Source organism: Colius striatus, chromosome 9 (assembly GCF_028858725.1).
Source record: "Colius striatus isolate bColStr4 chromosome 9, bColStr4.1.hap1, whole genome shotgun sequence".
NCBI classification, from domain to species: Eukaryota; Metazoa; Chordata; class Aves; order Coliiformes; family Coliidae; genus Colius; species Colius striatus.
Window position 1 is genome coordinate 18,021,411 of NC_084767.1, and position 25,947 is coordinate 18,047,357.

Below are 25,947 nucleotides of genomic sequence, written 5' to 3' on the forward strand. Positions count from 1 at the left end.
CTTTGCTGTTGGAATTCAGCTAATTGGTAAGGTGAACTGAACACACAGCTCAGGCACTCGAACCAATTACGCTGTGTCCTGAACTTGCACTTTGCACATGCAGACCTGAGAAAACAATCCTGTAAATATGAGAAAATACGTTATGCCAAATGTGGGAAGATCTCACCTTTTCTATTTAATTGTATCATCCATGAGAAGAATTAGAAGCAAATGTCTTTTAAGAGCCCTTTGGAAGCCAGTACCTGCCTGGAATCTGTTGCAGCTTCCAAAGCTGGCTCCTTCACCCTTTGCTTAGCAGGAGCATCTCATCTGCTCCCACCAGCAAACATGAAGTGCGTTGCAGTTCCAGCATGTAAATGCAAGCTGTGAGCAAGCAGGACACACAGGCTTGTTGCTCCCTGAGCTCACTTCTGTATAGGACAATTTGCTCTGAATTTTAATCCTCAGACTGTTGACATGATGCATGTTCCTTTCTGTGCAATGCAAAGTGTCACCGTAAATTCCCTTAGGTCTCAGAGCTATGAATATATACAATAGTTCATCTAAATGCGATGATCTTTTTATAAAGACATGGTAGGGATAAGAAAATGCTTTTCTCTGAATTCAAAGCCAGCTTTTGCATAGTGATACCTAAGTGTCTGTTCTACTCTCCAATTTTTTCCCCTTTTTACGTGAAACTTACTCTGTCAGGATATTAAAACTCAACTCACATGGAAATAAAGGTTTGGCAGCCTGCAAGCCATTACCATTAGGAAGAAACAATGACCTGCATTTTAAAAGAGGAGGATTCAATGCTTTAAGGTCTGCTGCAAAGTTACTCCAGGCTTCATTTGCAGATATGCTTGGAGCCCAGGTCTGTCTCACAAGAGCAAGCGTAGACCTTGGCTATTATTTTAATTCTTCTTTGTGTTATCAAAATCAATAAACCCAAACATCCTCCACAAAGGCTTCCCCCAGCATTGCTCAGTTGACAGCTTGATCACCTCTGAAAAGACAAAATAATGCCAGTTAATTCTAAATATAGATAAGCCATGCATACTCTAATCCTGAGCTGAGTGGCACTGATCTTGGGCCCCTTGGTGGGAGTGTGGCTGAAGTCCCAGCACGGCTGGGGCCATGTCTTCACTGTGGCTCTAGGCTCTCCAGTGGCACTATTCACAGTTTGTGTAGCATGTCAATGCTTATTTTTTCATGTTAACTCTAACAACAAGATGATTTTAATGTGCTCTTACATGACCAATTTATTCATCCAGTTTTCAAGGTATTTTTTAATAGGTCATGAGCAATTGTTAGTATTCTGCATTGCAGTCTTAAAAAAAACTTTTCTTGCCTTGTTAGGTAGCTTTGTGAGTGATTTGCATTGGCTCTCTGCACCTTTAAAATTCCCCCAAAGATGGGAGTTTGATTGCCCATGGGTAGAAGCAGCTGAAACAAACATGGTGCAGTAGGATCTTGTGCTCTCTGGCTGCTGGATGAGCTGCTGCTGTGCATTTTCTTTGTTTTATTTAAAAGAAAAATAGTCTCTCGAGCACTATAACCTTGTCTGGAAAGAAAAACTCGAGGCAAGTCACATGCAGTGCTGCAGAAAAAAAGTCTTTTTTAAGACCGGAAGGAGGATTTTTAAGAGGCTCATTGCAGAGGGATACACCCAAATGAGAAACTGGAGCAGTGTCCCATCAGCGCACCAGGAGATGACAGGAATCTTTGCCCACTTGTTTGTTAGCCACAACAGAATTGTTTTGAGGAAAAAAAAAAAAAAAGTGGCAGCAGAAGATCCATCCCCTCTATTTAGAGCTGTCTTGCCTCCTGGCTGCTGGCAGACCCTGTTGAATAGTTTCTCTCCTGACCTGGAAGTGTGAAATGCCCATGTAGTTTTGCAGCTGTGGGTATGCAGGGCTATTAACGGTGGTAATTGGAATGTTACTTCCATTTAAAACTTTAATGTATTTTAAATTCAGATTCATAAATCTACTGAATTTGTTGCAGCTGAAGTATTTTGTGTTGGGCTTTTTTTTTTCCTGACGTTAAATCAAAAGGACTAGTAAAAACTTGTCACTCTTATGAAAAGTTAATCAATTTTCAATACAAAGGTAGACAAAGGGAAATTTCCATCTTTAGAAGATTGATCTTGGAAGTTATGGTTGATCTCACTTTTATTGAACATTTTTACTCGCTAGGTGAAGGGTCATTTTTTTAGCATTATTACTTTAAATTGCTTCAATATAATGGGCCAAGACTAGAATAGTAAATAAAAGAGTCCCTGGACTACAGCAAAAAGCCTGCCTGCCCAGAAGATGTAACGTTTCAGCAGTTTTCTTCACATACTACAGTAAATTCAGAGTCCCCAACATTTTCATTATGCTTAGGTCTGGTTTTTGGCTATTTGTTAACTTGGATGTATGACTTCTAAAGCTCACTTCATTTTTAAATAATGTAGTATGTGCAAAATATTTAGAATACATAAGAATTTGCCAGAATGCAAATAGCAGTTGTATCTTGGTACAAATAAAATATGTAATGATAGATAAAATTGATGATATGTATCTCCCCATACATTTAATGGAAGATCTGCTGGATGAGGCACAACAGCAGCTGGTAGCACTGCATTATATGTAAAGTACCTGTTCTCTTTGCTACAGCTAATGAAGAAGGAGGACCTGGAAGATGACTTATTGGATTGTACGCTAGAAGACCTTCTCCGGTTTGATGATTACAACAGTGATGGCCACTTAAACCTGCAGGAGCTCTACACAGCCTTCCGTGAGTCCTCATGCTTATGTCTGTCCCGGGAGTTGAAAGCATGTGAATCTGTGATGACAATGTTATCTTCTCAGAAACAGTCAGCAAAGATAATCCCTTTTGTATTTAATGCCATGAAAATACTATGGGTTACCATGCTCTAAACAATAAGCAGAAACTAGGAGGCTGGTAAAAGCGTTTGTGGCTTATTGTTTTCACACGTGTTTTGGTTTTGCTTCTTGTTGGTGGCCGTGGAGAGGTGTCAGTGAACCAGACAGGTCTTGTAGACCCCGAGTATGTGGTTTCTAAGAAACCTAGGCTTGAAACCTGTCTAAATGTCATGTGGTAGTAGGAGTTAGTTTGCTGTGGGGAAGGTGTTTCACTGAATGTTCTGCCTGGAAGTGATGTTTTCATCTGTGTTAGTAAGTGGATTATGGTGTGAAACGTGGATACGTATTGTGAGGATCCCTGGATCACTGAGCTACTTAAAGCATGAACATAAGGTTATATACATAAATTAATAACAGAAGTATTTATTTTTTCACACTGTTTAAGTTAAGCATTCATTGAAGTCCTTCTGGAGAAGGCCCTCATTGTTTCCTTCACCCGGATGACAAAGTTTTATTGATGCCCATCTCTTTGAGATGCTTAAAAATAAAGACAGGAAATGCAGGGGTTTATTCAAGAATAAAGATAGTGAGATATATATATATATATATATAGTATATATATAGTATATATATAGTATATATATACAAGATTATTTGTATGTAGCTAATACACTTAAAAAGCAGGATTAAACCATTGAACTGTTGAGTACAAGCAAAAGGCCAATAACAAGCTGGTTACTTGTTAAGACAGATTCTCAAATCTTTGTATATGGCATTTTATAGATAAAGTCATTTCAGTAACTCTGGATTTCATTTTCTAAACCAAGGCACCCTGCTACAATGCCTGTTTGGTGGGAAAAGCTTGTGCACAAAAGTCACCATGTGCCTTGTTGATGCTCTTTGGCAAGTTTTAATGTAATGCAGAATCTCTATTTTTGTCAAATATCCCCTTTTCTAAAGAGGGTGGTTTCTGTTTTCTTCATTTCTGTCTTTTCATTAAAAAAACCCCAACTTTGGATAATAATGTATAAAGTGCTTTAAAATTAGCCTCCATTGTCACCTTGGACTTGTTTGAAGCACATATGTATTTAATTCAACACAGCACACTTAAACCAGCAGATATACAGTAAAACATAAAACCTCATACATTAAGAAGGCCATAAAGTGAATTAACCCAGCTATAACGGCTTGACACTCAGTTATTTGGGAGCATATTTGGATCAGTGGGTTCTCAAAGTCACAGCAACCCAAAGCTGAGTTCCAGGAGTCATTTGTATGAGTTTTTGGTTCAGTGAATTTTAAGTAGGCAATGAAAATAAGACAGGTACAAAATATTAGCCAGTGAATAGAAATAGTAATCGATAAACTGCAAAAGTATTGTAACAAAACCCAGGGTGTAATGAATGTCTATCAAAATGACTTTGTATGTGAAAATAATTGTTCTCCATCTGAAGCTGAAAATCAAGCTGACTTCTCCATTTCCAGTTTTCACAGAATCTCCACTTCTATAAAGAGCAGTTAATGGTTCATCAGCTTTTAATTTAAAAATGAAGTTCATTTCTTGCAGCTTTCAAAATTTTGGGGACTCTGTAAAGGGAACTTTAGTGCTTGATGAAACTGTATTTTTCCCTTTCTTTATTACATGATGTAGGGAAAAATACTTGAAACACTTATGTGAAGTGCAGACTTTGGTTTGCAGTCGTTAAGTGTTTATGAAATTTCTGCATTGTTTTGACCCAGAATTTGACTTTCAGTAGTAAAGTACAATATCTTGCACATTTATCGTAATTTTGGCTCATTTGTGTGAGCCTTGTGTTGCTTAAAACTCACCCAAGACTCACATTTTTGCATGCTGACAGCAAGCTACAGAGATGGCTGCTCAGCAAATTGAGGACGATAATTACCAGAATTCCATGTCTTCAGTAAGTCTCAGTCTAATTTATCTTTTCAAACTCTGTTACATCTGCTTTGGTACATCATGCTCTGGTATAATGTCACAGTGTTGGAAAGATTTGAAGATGACCTTGATAATGGCAAGCGCTTTCCAATTTGTCATTCTTGTACTGCTTTAAAAGATGCATTTTATTTTAAATAGCCTCATGGGATTTCTGTAACTTAGAGCCACAAAATGGTCTCTTTCACTCTGTGTGTGTCTCTTGCTTTCTCTTGACCCACTGTCTCTCTCCAAGATTCACGGAGGTCCAAAAGGCATTTTTGATCCCCATCCATGTTAATTATCTGTAAATAATGGAAAAAGTGCATGGATGAGCAAGATTCAGTCTCTTTACCTTTTACAAAATGTGGTTTCACCTTTAAAAGTGCTACACCTAGTAGGTAGTATTTTTAATAATAATTTATTTCCATGCTAATCATTCACACACATCTTAACAAAAAGTTTTGGATTATGGACAGAAGTAGTGGCCCTTCTACTACCCCTGTCATCTTTCTTCTGATCTTCTGAAAATCCTTTTGTTTCTGAACTAAGAATACTAAGAATACTACTCTTAGGAGTTTTCTCGAGTGTATGAGAATGACTAGAATTAGCTATTAGCATGGGATTAAAGTATCACTTCTCAAATCACCTTAATCATACAAAAGTAATGTATGAGGTGGATGAAATGGTCCTCTGGCAGTTCTGGCAAGAAACACTTGTAGGTGTCTCTAATTTCTTGTTAATAAATTTTATTGGATCAGCAGACCTCAGAACCATAATTTTAAAAGATAATTTTTAATATGATGATATCAAGATTTTGACATCTCAAAAACAGAGCACTAGCAAGTGTATTTGCCTGTTGTCTTTATTCATTTATTGAATCTTTGTGACAATACAAAGAAAGGCTTAGTTGTTTTAAGAGCTAAAGCAGAACACGCATCTAATTAATCATCATGGAGATAGTCTGATGAATTGGCAAGCACATCAACTGGCTGAGTCATACTTTAAATACACTCAGACAAGTGATTTTTGGATGTAACTTCTGGAACCGTATCTGACTGGAGGTTGTTAAAATTATGCTTGTCACTTTTGGCATTCCTGTTGTCTTACCTAATGGGAAAGTAGAAGGTTGGCAGATGTGAAAGCCTAGCTGAAGAAAAAAAACCACATTAGTATAATCTTCTGTATCTATATTATCATCAAAGTGGACAGGTCAATTTGTAATACAAATATGTCAAAGAGAGAGAAAACATGTGTTCGATGGCTTTATCTTGTCAACATTATTTATCTAATAAGAAGTTATTAACCCTACCATAAAATCCCCTTAAATTGTAGTTTATTGCCAATTAGAGTGCTCTCGAACCAACATCCCCTTCTCGTAGCTTACTTGTGCATTTCATTACTTTTATAAACCACAGAAAAGGTCTTTTGCAAGGATCTTCACTACTGCACAGCAGCTTTTCCCAGTAGGCCACACTGGAATTAGAAAGCTTTTTGACTGAGGAGTATTTCACTAGGTCAGGTTAGAAATTTCTAGCCCAAGACAATTTGCCCACCTTGATGCCATCATGGCTCACTGAGGTCACCTTGCGTGCCATGCGCTTTCCAGCGTGGCTCTTGAAGAATGCCGTGTCACATGGTTTCCAGTGGCTCTGCAGCCACATTTTGAGATCCTTGATGTCATGTCTGGACCAAAATAACCTACAAAAGCTGTCTGAAAGAAAAACGCTGAATTGTAGTTTTTCAGACTGGTTGTTATTTCCCAAGAATTTATGCATATGTGTTACACCTAGACAGAAAATTGCAGTTTCTCTAAGTTGAGTGATATGTTATCTATTGATATGTTATTATCCAAAGAATACAAATATTGTTTAGAAGGAGCATATTACAAATGTGAGTAAATGCAGAAGATGCTGTAGAATCAATGTGCTCATCTCTTAAGCCTCCTTTTATAATGCTGTTATGATCTTTAAAAGAAGTTACCTTTCTTCCCTCATTCTGTTTTAATTCAGATTTTCCTTTTTACCTATTCTTAATATTTATCAAAAAGCATGATGGAAAAATATGAAAATGGGACACAGATGTTTGCAGTGGAAGGTTAGGGAAAGGCTGGATAACAGCCAGGGAGGATGGATGGTACCAGCCCATGATGTGGACTCATGTCCTGGGGCTTTCCCAGCACTGCCACTGGGAACTGGGAAACTAGAAAGAAGGGCAAATTTTAATAAACTGGGTGAAAAAAAAGAATCAGGAGCCTGGGCTGGGCACCGGTGTTGGATATATCGCTGCCAATGCAGAGAAGCAGCAGTGAATGGTGTTGAACTGACTCCAGATTTACTGCAGTGATAAAAGTCTCCTGTAGCTGTATGTTCCCCACCAGACAATGTGACCATGTGGTGTAGAGAAGCGAGACATCCATCCCTTACCCCTCCAGGCATCCTCCAGAATCTCATTGGAAGTGTGGAGTATAAAACTGATTGATTTTTGAGGTGTGCGTGTTTCTGATTCGCTGGAAAATACTTTAGGTTAGAACTTTGTACTTGTCTTGGAAGCATAGAGCTTCATGCTTGCCAGGGAAAAGTTAAGCTCTACCTTGAGGAAGAGGGGACAGAACCTAAAAAGGAGATTTTGGGTCAAGTAGGAGTGGGAGTTGTTGATTGAGGAAGGAAGCTTTCAGCAGTCCGTGTATTCTTGATAGACATCTCACGTTAAGGAAAGTGATAAATAACTTCTGTGTGAGAAAGATGAATATTTGTATTTGGAAAGATATGAATATAATATATGTACTCCACATACACCCAGAGAGCCAGCTGTTCCAGCAGAAATTGCATCTGTAAATTCCATGTTCAGATGAAGTGTTTGCTCACATCTTTACAAAGCTGTTCTCCATGATGGCACGGCACACAGGGTTGGGTATTTGTTACGGCTACCTTCTGGCTAGATTGGTCAAGCCCAGTTAATTATATTGGACAACTATATTGTGAGATAAAAATGTTTTGCTTGAGGTGTTCTCTTAAGCAATATTGTAGCGACAGTTATCTACAGGATCAAATCATGGTCCTACAATATGGACAATTTGTGCACCATGCTCTGCCTCTTCAGCTGTAATCTCCCTGGTATGTGATTTTTCTTTTTTGTTACTGCAGATATTGGTACAAACTTGGAAATAATTCATTAGATTACCAACATTGATTTGCTTCTCCTGTGAGCTATGTGATATCTAAACTTCAAACGCATCTCTGCAAGCAGGGAAGTGCTGGCCTCTGCTTTCGGTTTGAGGCAGTGTTAGAGGTGATGTGAACTACTCAGGAAAGAAATGAAGTTTCCTTCTGCTAGCCAAAGCAACCCATTCCTGCATGCCTTGAGGAATGACTTGCTGCCATGTTACTGAGAATAAAGGCAACTTCTTGGGCATATTCTGGAATGCTTAATTTAATGCTGCAATCTTATAGCACAAATAAAACTAGAAGATAAAGATCAAGCAAAAAAAAAGCAGAAATTTTAAACTATTTAGGTTGATTTCTGCAGCAAATGCAGATTGGCTGGGCAGGGATGATGGGGAAAACCAACAAGCATCCAAGCCACTGCAACAGCATTTAGTAACTGGCATTTACACAGTTGAGCCATGATCCTGCCCTGCGTTTTGAGGCTTTTTAAGGACCAAGCTGGTGGTGGTGGGTTGTAGATAGATGCAAGAGCTTAGCACCCCAGGGCTTGCCATGAGCAGGCTGATGCCAGTACTGCAGCACAGGGCTGAGCTTCAGACACACACCTGAGGTCAGGGGTGCCTTTTGATCAGCTCTCAGGATCTCCTTGATCAATATGTTTTGACTTTTTAGATCATCTCCAGAAGCACCTAAGTCCTTGCCTTGCTCATAAATGGAATGTAAGATGAAAGATGCCTGGCTTGAGCACTAGGAATAATCCTATTGCAACTGGAAATGTAATTTTTGACTGGCAGGATATCTGAGTGAGTTCATTCTTATTGCATTTTATTGGGCAGGTAATTTTTGAACATGGAAAATTTTCTTGATTTTACTCTTTTTTTTTTCCCCCCCTATCAAAGAAACATATTCCGGGATGGGAGGGAAGCTTTCTTTTTCTCTCTCCTTTAAAGCTCTTCTCATTGTGAAAATTTTTAGTTTTCAGCTTCAAGTCTAAAATGTATTGTTTGCTCCAGTAAAGTGCCCTGTGTTGTTTGCAGTTCCACAAAACAGCTGTCAGAGTTCAGTTTTGTTTTGTGTTCTCAGTTCTTTTGCTGCACTTTGAACAAAAGGAAAACAGAATTAATTTGTAGCAAGAAAGAAAAATTTAATCTAAGCAAAAATGCTTCAAAAGGTAAAATATGGTTACAGAGAAAAAAGAATGCTCAAATCAGGAAAAAATATGCACATGTAACAGTGGACAGAGGGACATGAGTTTGCCTTAGGCCAGGAAGAGGAATGTTTCCATGTTGAGATCAGATATCGTCATCTAACCAGGCTTGCTGTTCAAGTTCTGTACTCTGCAATGTTTATCTATTTTGGCATTATTATTTGAATTAAAAGAATCTCCTGGAAGAAGATTTTAGCAGAATTAATGGCAAATGTAGATGTCCTTAAAATGATAGGTATTTCATGCTTCTTGGTCAAAAATTGCTATCCAGATTTTTTATTTTCTGAAAAGACAGGGAGAATATCTACCAGTGGTTTTGCTGGTTCCTTCTGACATATGAGTTGCACACTGGAAACAGTGCACTCGAGTGTGAATTGCCAAACTACCACTTTTTCAAATCTCTCTCATTTCAAAAGATAACATCTGCAAAATGTCAACAGGCTTAATATGGCAACGACTGACTAAGAGAAAATGAACTAATTACAAGTTGTTATTGGAAATCTATTGTCTACGAATGAAAAGAAAACTCACTAGAATACAATGTACTGATGCTTTTCAGCGGGCATTGATTTGTTAATCTTGGTTTTATATGCAAGAATTTGCAATGTGGAGTCCTGCTTCAGAGGTGATGTAGAACAAACCATATCTAATGTCTACATACACTCTTGCAGGAGTAAAATATTTAAATATTTGTAAGTGCTCATGAGTGACTCACTGGCACATAAAACCAGGAAAATACCATTACTCAAAAAGTTATTTGATCCATACCGTCAATGTTCACTGAAGCAATCTCACATACACAAAAAATAGTATTTTTGGTTGCTTGCAGACACAGAATAATGTCAGTGAACAGTAAATATAAATATTGGGAAGATCACAAAATGGCCAACTGTCACAGATGTACATGTGCACCTTCAGGTCACATAGGGATCAAAAATGTATAATTTGCATTTTCAGTGAGCTGGAAGTGAAGAGTTGCAGGCTTTCCTACTGATTCAGTCTGATCTTGCAAAAAGACAGAGGCCATTTCTGGAAATTAGACCTAAACTTTCTTTTCCTTTTATTTTTTCAGTCAAAGTCTGCCTTTCTGAGGAAATTGCGAAAGTAATGGAACATAGTTATGAAACAAAAAATTCTTTTCACTAAAAATGGAGAAAATTATAGTTAAAATGCACAAGATTTTACATGGAATGAAAGACACAACATGGTAGCATCCTAAGCAGGCTTTCCTGGAATCCTGTTTTATTACATAGACTGGAACATCTCATCTGCTGTTTTCTTCACATTTCTTCCTTTCTCTACCTGTTTGTCCTACTGGGAAATTGCTAGTGCTGTTTTTCTCTTTTGAAATCTGCCTTCATCTAAGGAAAGCTGCTGCAAATGTTCTCTCGCTGCTTTTTCAGACACTTCATGGATGCTTTAAATTGCTTCTCTATCTATGTGCTCGTCATCTTTTCTTCAACCAGTTGACCAGATTCATAGCTTTTAAGGCCAAAAATATTTCATAACACATCAGAAAATGCTTATCTAACGTCTCTCTGAGATGTGACCACTGCAGCTACTGCCCCTGATTCATATTGCATTTATGTGGTGTAGCTTGTGGAGTGCTGTTTAGATTCAACACCACCAGCACTGGTGCAGAGAGTAAAATCTCTCATTACCTTTCCCCTGCCCTTTTACCCTGCCTCACCATCCGGGCAAGGATCACACTGGTCTTTGGCCACTGTTGTGTGTTTTGTCGGTTACCGACCCTTTTCCCTTCTAGAGGTGGAGGCAGGATTAGTTCTCTCATCTGATTCTCATTTTATACTTCTGTCCTGTATTCCTCGTTCCCAGACACGTGCTCAGCGTGTTACATATCACTATGTGATTGTATTAAATATTTTATTGTGCACAGGTGCAGGTTGCTAGCCAACCCAAAAAGCGCAGCACATCAGTTCTGCCTTCCACTCCATCACTCTGGTGTCCATAGTGTCAGCTGGGATTTCTGTGTTCATTCCAGATCTCAATGGAGACGTTGAACAGATTTGGGCTTTGGATGACTCTTCATGCGATGCCACTAGAAACAGCCCCATTGCAGTGCTTTCCTCTGAGAAATGCTTTTAGAGATCTGTCTGTCAGCCAGTTCTTAGTTCATTTAGCATGTACGTTATTAATAGTGTGTAGCACTACAGAGCTGCACTGCTAATTTTTTAATCAAAATGCCAGAGCAGCCATCAGAAAATTACCAAGTACAGTACATAACTCCAGTGCAATGATACGATTTATATAGAGCCACAGCTGAGATGTTTTTATTTCATCTTCACAGGAGAAAATCTCCTTGACAAATCAGGATGTCCAGATAGAAATTGGAAAAAAAATAGCAGTAGGAAGTTGAATAAGCTGAACTCAGATGTTGGTTCTGCTTTAATGCTTCCAAAAAGAATTTAAAAAAAGGTGCTAGCCTGTAGAAAAAAAAAGTGCAAAACCTTAGAGATGCTTCAGTAACATCAGGATTTAAGGTGAAACTCATCTGTTGCCAATGCCTGTCTTTAGCACCATCATAAAACACTCATTCTCAAGTTTCTTGACAATCAAAACTTCAGAAAGAACATCAAGAGCCATCAATAGGAAGAAATAACTCAGAGCTCAGACAGACCGTGCCTCCAAAGCAACACTTCTGCCGTCAGGTTTTCATTCTGCAGTATGTAAAATACATCTGCAGAATTTTCATTTCTTTCTGCAAGCCAGTAAGTCCAAGTCCTGCTGAACTCGTGCTGTAAGCCACACTTAGATCCTGTAACACTGAGCACAGTCCAGGCACTGACATGCCAGAAGTATTATTAGGAACTTGCTCTTAGAGAAATAATTTGTGGCCGTGATTTACCAAAAAGAAATATGCTAAGTATATATCGCTTTTTTCTTTTTGTTTGTCATTCTGTTCCTCATTCTGTAACATTAAAAACATGTGTTCAGGCTGTATTTTGACCTGAACTATGTTTCTTGGTGTTTTCCCATGACCTGATTTCATGGAGTTTCAGTGCAGGACTCCAGTCTGATAGTGCTACTGCTGAAATTCCTTTCAGGTAGAGACTGATATAAAAGTTTTTCCCGAAAGATGCTGCCCAGACTGACTTTTCCTATGTTTTTCTTCTGTCTGGCTTTGAGACCTAATTCTCCATGCCATTCATGCTTCATTTTAATCATGGAGAAGATTCAGTTTTCCCCAGTGTTTGGTGCCACCACAAAGTAGAGTTTTTCCTCACATGCTCTTTGCTGAAACTATACCAGCAGCGTGGATTGCTGTCCCGCCTTTCAGATATGGGAGCAAAAAAAGGTCAGATTGATACGACCCTGGTCTGTGAAGACCCAAGAGCCGTTGCCAATCGTGATGCCATATCAGTCAAGTTCAAGCAGTGCCACTGCACTGTTTGTTTTTACAGCAAAGGTACTATATGCATACTTTCAATATGCAGACTCACAGCTATTATTTTATATTTCTTAGAGTTAGACTCAAAAATTTTGCTGAAAATATGTCTCTCTTTTATACTCTCACCTCTGAAAGGCTATTGATCTAAGGAACCATTGCGAGTAGGGGAAAAAAATTAATCCTTTCTGACATGAAAATTCAGGAGCTGTGCACAGAGCCCTTAGCAGTCTGATGAGAGGAAATGCAGCACTGCTACTGCTGGTCTAGGGTTAATACTTTTCTGGTATCAAACTTATTTCCATTAGCACAGCTCCCTTGAATGCCCTGAATAAAATTGGGAACTGAAGGAAAAGCATTTGCTAATGCTTGTATGGTGAAATTGGAGAATGACATGCAGTCACCTGCTCCTTGGCATCTTCCCAAAAACTTGGTGGCTTATGTGCCTGGAAGAGGATTCCTACTAGAGGGTGACAACTCATTTGTGGGTACAAGTCCACATATAAAGTTATAGTTTCCTGCAGCTTTCAGTGATGAAGTTTAAAAATGAACCATCCAGAAAGATCTGATTGTCAAGGCAGGAATCTCATTTATTTGCTATTCTTAGGAACACTTATGTGTTTTCTTTAATATGGTCATCCTACTGGAATTGCCCATTGAAGGTACCTTGATTGAGATGGGAGGCATGGACCTTCCTGTCCTGCATGGCTTCCTGCAGCAGGACAACCCAGATTCATGAACAGACCAAACCAGATGGAACCAAAACACCTTTTTTATGCCCTAAGCAAAAGCGTGGCAGTCCTGACCTCTGTGTCTGAAATGCAAGCATCACTAGATAGGGTTTATATTCCCGTAGGACCTGGGGGCAAAGTTGTAGCAGAAATAGTGATAACATCTATTTGCATTTGGTCATTACTGATATCAGAGGCTGTTGCCTTCAATCTTTTCAGGGAACTAGAGTTTATCATAGCAACAAAAAGAGCTCTGTGACAGATTCTCCTGCAGTAAACAGCACAAAAGTCTACTCTGTCCATCTTTAATTCACATAACACTGTGGTAGACACTGAAGTCTTCTCCAGTCCTATGGTAATTTATGGATTTAAGAAGATATGAAATGGACAGGTGTCCTGACTGTTTTAGAGAGCACATGTCCACTTATTTTAACACTAATTATTATGGAGGGGTTTTTTCTCACCATTAGTATATATTCACTGCAATCTCAGATGTGAAAAATACATTTGTGTTTCCTGGTTAGGCTGGGTTAGAATCTACTGTGAGGTGCAATCCATCTTCTGGCAAGACTAATAGAGCTGGTTTGCTTTTAATGCAATTTGCTAAACGATCATCTGCTAAAATATGAGATGTATATGAGTCTAGATTTGTTACAGAATTGCTATTATCCTCCTTATTTTGTTTTAAGATGTACTTTTATGACCGCATTCACTCCAAGTCAGGCAAGATACATTCATGGAAAGACTCCAGTATGTTAATTGGTATTTATTGAATACTTCAGTGTAATGTGATGTACAGGCACTGTGGATAGTAATTAATAATTGATATCCAACAGTTGTAGCTGAAAGGAAAATGGAAGCAATTTATAATAGACATAGAATGCATTCATCTTGCAGTGCTACATGGACACCCACCAAGTCAAATAGCTTTCAAAGAGAATGGAAATGCATTATCTTTGCCAGACAGGAATTTCATGGCAATAATGAAACATACTGACACAGCAGAAATACAAACATGGGCGCTAGAGGGGTTGCTAATGCATCAACTGCTCCAGAGAGCAGCACATCCCTCCAGCATTATCAGGCTCCCTCAAAGGAGAGAGATAGGGATGCTTAGGACATGAAAGAACAATTCAGCTGCTGCCACCCAGGTGAGTGCTCCTGGTGTCTCCTCCAGGTCCCCCCTTGCACATTTCCCTTACTCTGCACCCTCACTGACTTGAATTCAGTGAAAGCAAGTGCATCGATGGGAGAGATTTGGCTCAGAAAAGATGTTTCTACTTTCTTAGTGAGAGTAACCTGGTTACTTCTTTGATGTGTTAGCACAGATGGCCTCCTGAACGTAATGCATTAAACAAATTATATGAACTGCAAATAATATGGTTTGTATTCTACTGCACAAACAGGGCTTCAGCAAAGAAGTAAACTGATGGCAAAAAGCTGCTTTTCAGATTTCACTTTTCAAGCCCTGCAATGAGGCATTAATACAATCATGTCAAAAGTATGTTGAGCAGATAGAAGTAATGAGCTGTTGGATTCCTTTTCTGTAAGAGCTCTTTAAAAGAGGACATTGGGGAATAAAAGATTTTTCCTGCAATAGGCATCATGTGTCCAAGAGCTTTAAAAAGGAAAAAAGAAAAAAAAAAGAAGAGTGTTAGATTAGCTTCATTCTGGGAGAAGACCAGCAAGTGACCATGGATCAGCTTTCCTTTTGTTAAACTTTAGACAAGGGAAGACTTGGCAGGTGTAATTTCCTTTAAGGAGAAAGCAAGAGGGAAGGGATAAGGGAAGCTGGAGGACTTGGTACTGCATTGTACTGAGCTATTGCCTTAATCCTCCTGCAGGGTCACTCTCTAAATTGCAGATCTTCTGTTAGGCTTTGCAAGTGTTCTGCTGCTCATGAAACAAAAAGTGCTTCAATAAGTGTTAATTGATCCACTAATTTCCTATAATAAAAGAAACTTTGAAGAAACCAACGGGGCCAGTGGCAAAGCAATTTCATTATGTTTCTTGTCTGCGCACTAGATAATTTACTCTGCGGGTTAGATACACGTTCCTCATAGAAGCAGAGAAATATCTGATGCAGCAGTTACACTTCTTGTGGGGATGTTTGGTTTCATATAGTTATTATTGCTGTTGTTGTTGTTATTAGTTTTTGTGGACGGTGCCCCATAGGAGCTGGATTGAGAGGCTCAGCTAATTTCAAATTCCAATTTCAAACGGTGTCAGATGAAACCATTTTAAGTTGTTTGAAATAACAGATCTGTGTAACAGCTATATGGAGACAGTAGAAGTGGTATCTGAGCTACACTGTTTCTCTTACAACTATCTTGTGAAGAATTACCTAATAATCAGTCAAACTAAGAAAGGTGATTTTGCTGTGATGAAGTGTTAATTAGTTAGTGTCATTTTGCCCTCAGGAGCCTGTGTGAGCCCCAGCTTATGAGGAGGCTGTGCTGCTGTACCCAGGTGACATGCCCAGTGCTCTGTCTCCAGCAAAACTGACAGTAGCCAACTTTAAGTGTGTCATTTCTTGTAAATATATTCTCTCTTGTATCAAGCTTGTACATAAAATGAAAATTCTGCATATTCTCGTGGTCTTTGCATATTCCAGGTTTAAGCTGAGGTGGCCTCTGGCCATCTAACTCCTCTCACATACACCTATAAGTTCAATAATTTTCTAAAAGCTTGCTTACCTTTAGTGGAATTGCTCATGTCACAACATGCCTGTCTATAAATATTTGTGGTCTCAGGTGTTGAGAAATCTCCTTTTGATCCATTTCTTCTGCCCACTCCGTAAAATTGCCAAGACGTCTCTCATCGGGGCAGCCTGTCTTATAAATAAGTAAATGAACCAGTAACAGCCCTGGAGGGAAAACAGCACACAGAGTAACAGAAACTGCTGATTTATATATTTTTATCCTTCCTTGCCTTCAGCAGACTAATAAAGTACAATAACAAGAAACCCATGTGCCATTGTGTATGGCAGCTCTGCCGCTGCCACCCCAGTTTGTAGCCCCAGTGGCTGCTTCCAGCGGGTGCAGGAAGGGAAGGTGGCTACTGCCCCAGGGTGCCTGCACTGGCAACTGTGACCCGCCACTCCACCTCAACACTTCACTTCTCAGTTAGCTCAGGTTTTTTTCATACTTTCCTCTATCTACTCTGGGGGAAATAAAGGGAAAGATTTTCAAATGAAGACACAAGAGGAATATGAACAATTCCCATTCTGGCAAATTAAGGGATTTCTAAGCCTCTTCCTTGCATAATAGTTGAAAAATTCAACTATCAGTATGTTTTGAAAGCTTTTTCTGGTTAGAAATTATTCTGTCGAGAGCAGATGGGTCTCAGCTGTCAGGGACTATAGCATCTCTCTTCTATTCAGGCACTGAAAGTCTGTAAAATTCCAGGGGTATTCACATATCTTGTCTCGCAGATCTCTTTCTAACCAGAGTAAGAAAGAAACCATTTCTTCACCATTCAAACCTTTCTTAATGATATCTGTTGTAGAACTTGCCATGTTCTCCTCCTCTGGTTGTGGGCAGTGTGCAGTGTACACATTGTCTCTAGAGAAGAAAGAAATGCATTGGTACTATAGATGAAAAAGACTGCAAGTTTACTCATTCATGTGCTAGAAACTTCTTAGACATGCCCACATCAGCATTAATTCCTTATGTTGTAGCAGGTGGAGATGTGAAAATACTGGTGTGACTTTGTCAGAGTTAGGTGTTGAAAAGTCTGCTGGTTCTAGAAAGGGACGCTGCTGGGATGTGTCCATGCTCCGCTGGGATGACATCATCTCCCTGCCATCCGAACGCTTCGGGAGTTTCTTTTCTGTCTGTTTGCTGGGCAATCAAGAACTTCAGATTTCACGCGATGCAGCTAGCAACGTGACAAGGGGTAATGGGATGAAGCTGGAACACAAAAAGTTCCATTTAAATGTAAGAAAAAATTATTTCATTGGGAGGGTGATGGAGCCCTGGCACAGGCTGCCCAGAGGGGTTGTGGAGTCTCCTTCCTTGGAGGTCTTCAAGACCCGCCTGGACACGTTCCTATGCGACCTGATCTAGGTGAACCTGCTTCTGCAGGAGGGTTGGACTAGATGATCTCTAAAGGTCCCTTCCAACCCCTACCATTCTATGATTCTAATTGTTATATAACTGCTCATTATATTGGTAGCATGCCCAGTGCTGGATGGACATGGCGATGCCTCTGAAAGGTAATGGGGTCTTTCATATTAGAATATGAAATTATGTGAGCTGTAGCTGTGGGAGTTGTGCACCCTGGCAGGGTAAGTCCCCTCTACAAGGCGGAGAGAATCATCTATACATTAGAAAAAGCATTCACGATTCTGCATGCTTGAACAATGTTACAATGTCAACATCATAATCTCGTCAGATCACACAGTTTTAGTTAAATTGAAATTCCTTGGATTTTACCCATCATCTGGAGAAATTGGTTAGAGTCTGAGTTTGTAGAGCAAACACATCAAAATGAGTTTGAAGAACTGTTGGAAATGGCTAGACCTACAAGGGAAACTTTCTTGCAATTTCTTTCTATTATTAAGACTTAATTTCTGAAATTGCCCGCAAGTTATGAGTGGCAAACTTTTATTATCCTAGCCAAGAAATCTGTTGGTCTTCAGCTTTTTGACAATTCTTTTTCAAATTTTTTTTTTCTACATGCAGCAAGATTTGCATTTCAAGTGAGTCTAATGCTTGCCTAAAATTGCAGGTAATCAACGTCTCTATTAAGTGGGATTTAGGCTTCCCCTAGGTGAGTGGAAGGGTCTGGGTGCCACGTCATGTTGGTCTTAACAAAGCTGGCAGTTTTCAGTAAAATGTTTGTTATGTGGGTTGGATTTTTAAAACATTGTTCAGCCTTTTCCACCCACCAGAGGTGCACTTTTCTATATACATTATATCTTTTAAGCCCCTTTTCCTGCAGCCAGCACCAAATGGGTTGGTGTTAGGATGTCTCTCATTAGAGTTGCAGTAGGGCCAGTGCCTGAAGATCCCAGAAGCTTTGTGCTGAATGTGGCAGCACTTTGCCAACCTTGCTCAGGGAGCTCTTTTTGTGATGGGATCCTTGGGGCTGGCCGTGGCCCTTGCAAACATAGATCCTGTTATGATGACATTGCTCCTCACAAAGGGTTGTCATGCTGAACATCACATTTCTTTCTCCTCTTAGAAAAAGCCCAACTGCCTTGTAGTTCAAATGGAAACTTTTAAAGAAAACTTTACCTTTACTTCATTTTCAATGTGCTTCAGAGTGACTTTTCCCCAGAATATAACCTTGCCGTCACCACTTGCTCATCACCACCTGATGTGCTGCTTGTGTGAGCCAGGGGTCCAGGGGAATCGCTGCTGCCAGCCACTATTTATCTTTCTCTGAAGTCCAACAAGCACAGTCTGAGACAGCCACCCTTGTGTATCACACACAAGGACTGGAGTAACTTTAAAGCTGAAATGACTGTAATGTTGAGGAGTGATTTACAAAGCGGATAAAGGATCATGCTCTGGATTTTTAAAAGCAATGCATTTGCTGTATGTGGTTTCTCTCAAAGCTCCACTTTTGCTAGAAAGAGGAAGAAACCATAGGACAGAGGTTCCAGATTTTCCCGTGATTTAAATGCTATCATTTCATTGCAATAAAATAAACATAACTTAATTGTAGTGTAAAAGTTAGAGCATTCTGCCTGGATTATGAAAGACAATTTTTCTCAGAGAATAAACTGTTTCTTACAAGGAAAGACTGAGACACCTGGGCCTGTTTAGCCTGGAGAATCATAGAATCATAGAATGCTGAGAAGGGGTCTTATCAATGCTGATAAATACCTAAAGGGCAGGTGTTGAGATGATTGGGCCAGTCTTTTTATCTCTAGTGCCCTTTTACTCGAACACTGGAAGTTCCACTGCAACATTGAGGAGGAACTTCTTTGCTGTGAGGGAGCCCTGGCACAGGCTGCCTGGGGAGGATGTAGAATCTCCTTCTCTGGAGGTTTCCAAATCCACCTGAATACATTCCCGTGCTCCCTGATCAAGGGCAACCTGCTTTAGCAGGGAGCTGGACTCGATGAGCTCTGGAGATCTCTTCAAACCCTCACCATTGTGGGATTCTGTTATCCTTTTTTTATAGAAAAGATAATTCACTACTGCACGTGGAGAAGTTGGTGTGCAAAGGGACACATACAGTTTATTACCATCTTCCTGAGTGTGCAAGACACTCTTGGTCCTGGACACTAAGAGTTAGGACACATCTCTCTGGTTAGAAAAGTTGAGGAGGACAGGGAGGCTGGTGTCTCCAGATACCACCTGCAGGGAGGGCATACAGGACAGTGACAAGAGCAGTGAAAGCATGGCTGTGTTTTACCTAGACCACACTAGTGAGACCTGGGAGTGAGAGCTGCTCTGAACACTTCTGGCAGCTGTCTGCAGCCACCGGAGAATTAACTGGTCCCCCCAGCCCTGTCTGTTGCAGGGTGATATTGGTGGCTGTCTGCGAACAGCTGTATTACCCTCTTCTGCAGCTAAATCTACTCTAATGGTGTCAGAAAAAGGTGAAGAAAGAATTCTTGGAAAGAACATCTGAGACTGAATTGAGTAACTGCAGAATATGGGAATGTCCAGCCTGACTGTTTCCCAGAAAAAAATGTCATCTCTTTTAGAAAACAGTAAGAAAGGGAGAACGGTACTATCTGTGCTCCAAGATTATGTCCTTAAATCAGTGAACCTGAATTTATAGAAGTGAACCACCTGTCACTTCACTTGTAGGGGATTTTTTTAAAGAGCAGCAGTGTTCCGTTACATCCCTAACCTTGTCAGGGCACTGCAAACAATGGATCTTTTTCCATCATGTTGCCTGGCTTGAAACAGCAAATAAGAACATATGAAAAGATTTTTTTTCTGAGCAAGCTTTCCTGCAGGAGGGCAGCAAGGAGCTGTCTGGAAAGGTTTAGTCCAACATCTGATGGCAATATTTGAATATTGATCATTTTAATGCATTTGTCAGGTATCTATTTGCTTTCTCTCCCCACTTCCCCCAAAATTGTGAGGCTTGTCTACTAGTTTCAGTCATGTTTTATAAGAGTCAAAAGTTGCTAAAAAATATGCTAAATCTAATTAAAAAGCAACTGACAAGGAAACAAATGTCATCTTTTTGTCCCAACTAAAAGACACTCTGGACAATGAGCTCACTGCCTGGAGATAAAGTGGAGAACAGACCAAAAAGTTCCTGCTAAATCTCCTGCAGGCTGAGAGCATCCTGGGGAGCTCATCTTAGATAGCAAAGTCAACTCACCTTTGACTGGTGCTGATTAAAACAAAGCTGCTTCAATTCCAGTGCTCAAGGACATGCTGCTTTGTAAGCATAAGCAGGTGCCTGGATATTCTTTGTTAAGTTACCCTCTTACTGTATTAAATTGTAATAACAGTAACAGCAGAGTGACTTAGCTATGAACCATCTTTTACTTTCAAGCGATGTGCTAGTTAATCACAGGGTATCCGCTGCTCATCTGTTCTTATTTCGTGAAAGATTTTTTAAAATAATGATTCAAGCAATTCACCCAACCCAGTTTAAAATGTCTCACCATAACTGCTTTTCAAACCATTCATCTCCGCTCCTTGTTGAGCGTTCAGATTCAAAGAGGTTAAATCAGCGTCGGACAAGATAAGAAGCAGTTTGATTGATCTGCCTTTAAGCTGTCTATTTGCTTAGAGAAGCCAATAGCCTGAACAGCTTCCTTGCTGCCTGAAAACAGATAAAATTCCATTTCATTCTTTTGTTCTCCTTACATCCAGGCATTGTAATATAAAATAATTAATCCTGATGCAGCTCACGTGGCAGTTTGCAGCTCCTGTTGGTATCGCTCTATTGCTCCAAGCAGAAGTAACTTGCATGGTTGCTTAACAAATTGACTGTTTAGAATTGTTTAGAGTATTCATTTTTCTTTTAGACTATTCTTTTCTTGGAGGGATGAAAACCTTTCAGTAGGCTGCTTTTTATTGCATCTATGGGCAAGCAGAAATACGTTAAGAGAGGACACAGAGTTTATCTTTACTTCATTTGCATAAAAATACAATTCAAACTATTTTATTTTTCCAGCACTGTTTTCCATATATTTCTCTCCTCAGAGGTAGCAGTAGGAAAATCAAAGCAGTTATATTGAGCTGATGTGTGTCATAACATGACAAGATCTTTCACACTGTAGGATCTTGGGGACAAGAACTGTGCCCTAATGTGTTCACGTGGAATACAAAACAGACTTGAAAAAAATGGTTAAATATGGGTGGGGTTGTACTAAGATAAACTGTATGTTGTAATCAGATGCTGTCCCGTGTTCTTGGAAGTCAACAGAAATTTTTGAGTCCTCTGAATCTGTTCACTGCTTATGCTGTATAACAATACATTCCCAATTGCTGCATTATCTCATGCAGAAAAGAAAGAAAAAGCTCAAATCTGGAAATTTGCTTTCCCAACCCTTTCAGATAGTTTTAGTCTGGCTGCCATACCTAGTTGAAGTTATTATAATATAGCTCTCATTTCTTTTTTGTTGTTGTTAATATGACACGAGTAAGAGCGCAGGATTTTCCGGCAGTTTGAAGTCAAGTGATTTTCTCCCCTAAAACCAGTCATTTTGAATGATTTCAGGTAGAACGCCTCTCTTTTTTTTTCTGTTTCTAGGTATCCATTTTATGCACTCACATTTTCTAGAAATTGAGTGTCTGCCCATGTTTTGCTGAAGAATGTACGAAGTGAGTCCATGAAGTGTCTGAAGCACTGTCTAATTGAAACATTTTCCCTCTTCCTTGTTAATTACATTCCTTCTAGGAATTCTGACTGTGGTAGACTTTAAGGAATTAGTATTTCCTCTCTCTTCTGTTTCCCTTTTCCTATTATCCCTTCAAAAAATACAGCAGCTTTTCCATCTAGGTTTAAGGTATACCTTGCATAAGGTATATATTTTACCAAAAAGAAAATCAATATTTTGTGGTTGTGCTTGGGCATCTGAGCTGAGCGGATGATGCAAACCTGCAGGGTCTGGTGCAGGCATGACATGTCCTGAGGCTGAGGTGGGTTGTTTGGGGTTTTTTTTTGCCACATCCTCCATCTCACATCCCAGGTGAACCATTCTGTTCTGGTAGATAACATGTGGCCTGTGGACCTAAGCAGCTTTGTTTGCAGATTTTTATATTTTTAATAAGTTTTTGCTGTTGCTTCAACCAGAGAACTGCTTCAATTAGGGATTGCTTGTGTCAGCCTAAAAAATAGAGTGAATAAATACATATAACTGTTTTGGACAGATATCAGTGAAAATATAATTAGGCAATCATGTCATTGTTGCCATTTTATATTTACTTATTTAGAGTCTATCATCTCTCTTGAAAGCCTCAGTTTTTTACTGCTTCATTAAATACTACAATCTCCTCCTACGTACCTCCCATGTCTATTTAGATAGATTGGACAGATCTCGTTAGCTTTCTCCTGGTGATGATGAGGACCAAAAAGTCATTTAAACATATTTGGCAGACCATACATCTTAATGCTATTCAGTAATAATTCAACAGCAAAAGAAGTCTGGTGACTGCAGGCTAAATGAAATGAAATTAGAGCTCTGTGCTCCCTGTAGGCCAGAATCCCTTTGTCTCACTTGATGTAAATGAGATGGACATTTGAGCTGTGTAATCAAGATGGAGAAAGGGTGTTCAGGTTCTTCACTGGAGAGCTATGATCTGAATGCCCTTAGGTAGGCAAAAATGCAAAAAGTGTTGCAGGGGTATCTCACTGACCCAAAGTGCTGGTAGGTGATGTTCAAATGCTCTGGAAGATGCCAGCTCTACTAAGAGAACTTTGAACCAACTCTTTTACTAATAAACATATGGAGAGAAGCAGAGAAGAGCCAGGGATGACAGGCAAAGGTGTTTCCATACTAGGAGAAATCAAATGTGTTGTTCATCACCGTTTTTGCAGGAGAAGCAGCTGAGGTGTAAACAGGGCATAGACATTTTTATTACTGTGCCATCAGGGAGATTTAAGGCATTATTGCTAGAGGTAGCAGTCAGTGTAGTTAAAGAAGCATCTAACCTCAGTGAAGAAATTATCTAAGCTTCTTGCTACAATAAAATTTATTTTCCTGGCATTGAATAGAAGAGGAGGGTGTGTGTCTGGGGTGGGAGATGTGCCACTCCCAGAACCCTCTCTACTGCTACCTGCTACTGAGCTTTCATTTCAGCTCTCAAGTTTCTATAGCAGTTACATTGCTGTTTGGGGCGGCAACTTCTTCTGGGTTGCATTTATTTATATGAACCACACAGATCCTGGGGTTTTATTACCCAGCTTGTGGCTTATACATAGTTCAGGCTGAATGCCACATGCAGTGCCGAGCACAGAAGGGGAGCAAACTGCCCCAGAGCACTGGATCCTTCTTAACCTGGTATATTAAATTGTAATAACCTTATGTATATCAGAGTCTTAGCTTGGAGACTCAATTTTGTGTGTTAGATATGTCATATGTCAGGGGCTCCGATGCTTCAGGCAGACTCTGCCCCTGTGGCGAGGCTGGCATCTGTCCCTGTGGCCTTGAGCTCAAAGAGCACCAGTTGCCATTGATGACAGTAATACTGTTTTGAGGTGTTTAAATGCAAAGGGAGATGTAATATCAGTGGAGCTGGTAACACAGTTGGAGTTGGTGGAGCTTTTCCCATGTACAGCCAGCAAACATCTAAAATGCAACTCAAAGCTGCTGTGCTCAACTTTACAAATGGGAACCCCCCAGGGCCACCAAGCAGCAATCATGAACAGTGGTGCCAAGTAGCCTCTTCACAATTGTTTTTGCTACTGTGAGCTAATTTCCAATATTTTGTCCTCAGTATTTGTTCTCTTCCTTCTATTAAGCTCTCTCTCCATCATCCTCTGTTCTTGGGTGGCTTCAGCAGTGGTTTGGTTGCTGTTTAAGGATTTGATTCAATTGTAAAAAAGCTCTGTGACAAAAAAATCCCACCTTGTTCCAGGTGTCAGGTCTGATTCTGCAAGTTCTTTTACAAGCACTTATGACGTTGTAAAAAAAAATCCCCACAAAAAAACCCTACATCAAAACCTCCATATAAACAGAACTCTGAAATGAAAGTGACAGCATAGCAGAACAAAGGTGTAAGAGAAGGGGATTTCAGCTCTATTGTCATCTTAGAAACTTCATTATCTAGTTATGGGCTTTGATATTGCTATTGATTTCACATAGAAGATACTCAGATACTACAGTGGTGCAAATCATATAAAACCCTAAGACAGATCACTGCAAAAATATAATAAGGTGGTGGTTACAGCTTACATTTTCAGTAAAAACTTCCACTAGTAGATAGAACTCTGTAATAAAATTGCTCCTTAAATGAATTATTATTCAAGAAACTTCTGATTAATCTAAATTCCCTATTATATCACACTCCAATTAAATTAGACAGGATATTATTTTATGTAAGATTGTAATTAACTAAGCTGGAATTTGGCCAAGTAGCCATGATTTATACCTGGACCGTGAGGAGATATATGAGAATTTTAATATTTATAGTTGATTGAGGACTTACCCAAGTTTTCTATCTATCCAGAAGACAATATTTTGCCTTTCATTCACTGTTAACACGGTATAAATTATTTAGGACTCCTTTGTGACTCCTACCTCTAAAGTTTACCTTCTGTCCAGTATTTCTGTGAAACGTCACCCATGTATTTATTTAAGGGGTGACATTTCAGCCAAGTTAATTTTTTGAGGTGGTAAAAATAAGAAGGTAATGACAATGTTTTGTGCATGTGAAATCGTACTGTGCACCAACATGTACAGGTGAGCTCTGCAGGGAACCAGGACTGCTGAGACAGATTGTGAAGTCAGAAAGATAAAAAGATACCTGGGATCAATACTGTTTGAAGTCAGTTTCTATTTTATAGGATTAAAAATGTTTCATGAGTCACCCAGAGGAAAAATGTAGACTGGAGGCAAAGTAGAAATTATTACTGTACCTAATAACTTCCAGGTGTCCAGCAATATTCTGAGTTAAAAGGGTGAAGTGCTAGTTTCCAAGCATTATGCATCATAAGTTTCAAAGTCGTGTTTTGGTTTTGTTTTTTGTTGGTTTGTTGATCATGGTTTTATTAAATCAATGCAAAAGCAGCCTGTGGTGGAGAACTGTAAAAATAACTGCCTCCTTTCTTAGAGATGGGTAATTTGATAAACATAATTTTTAGTAGTTCTGAAATGGGAAGAACATAGTGTATTTTCTAACATAGTTTTCAATCATTATAGTTGAAGGCTTAATACACAAACCAAATCTGTTATATAGGAGTATAAATTAGCACAGAAAGTAGTTGGACTTCTCTTACAGCATGGCAAACCATTTATGGATCTTTATGGGGCTTAACAGATTTGTTGTGAACTTAGCATTAATAGCAGCATAATATGGTTCATGATGGTATATTATTTCTTCACTGTGGATTGGCAGCAGCAGAGCAGGTGGGATTTTTGTCTTCCCAGTGCCTCTGCAGAGATTGGCTTGGCAGTTTTGGGTTGCAAGGAGGGAGAACGAAGGCTGCTCCATTGTGGCAATGGAGAGAGGAAGGCTCTTGAAAACTCTGTTTGCATATGTTTCCTATTTGTATAAAAGTAGTCCT

At 39.4% G+C, this 25,947-nt stretch overlaps 1 protein-coding gene across 2 annotated transcripts in view; it reads left to right on the forward strand.

The window, feature by feature from the left end:
* The window catches only part of FSTL4 (follistatin like 4), a 229,182-nt gene that overhangs the window by 120,595 nt on the left and 82,640 nt on the right, over positions 1–25,947 (forward strand). For both annotated transcript variants that reach the window (XM_062002672.1, XM_062002673.1), the window contains exon 5: positions 2,640–2,760. In XM_062002672.1, coding sequence (XP_061858656.1) covers positions 2,640–2,760 — 121 coding nt within the window. The remainder of the gene's footprint in view (positions 1–2,639; positions 2,761–25,947) is intronic.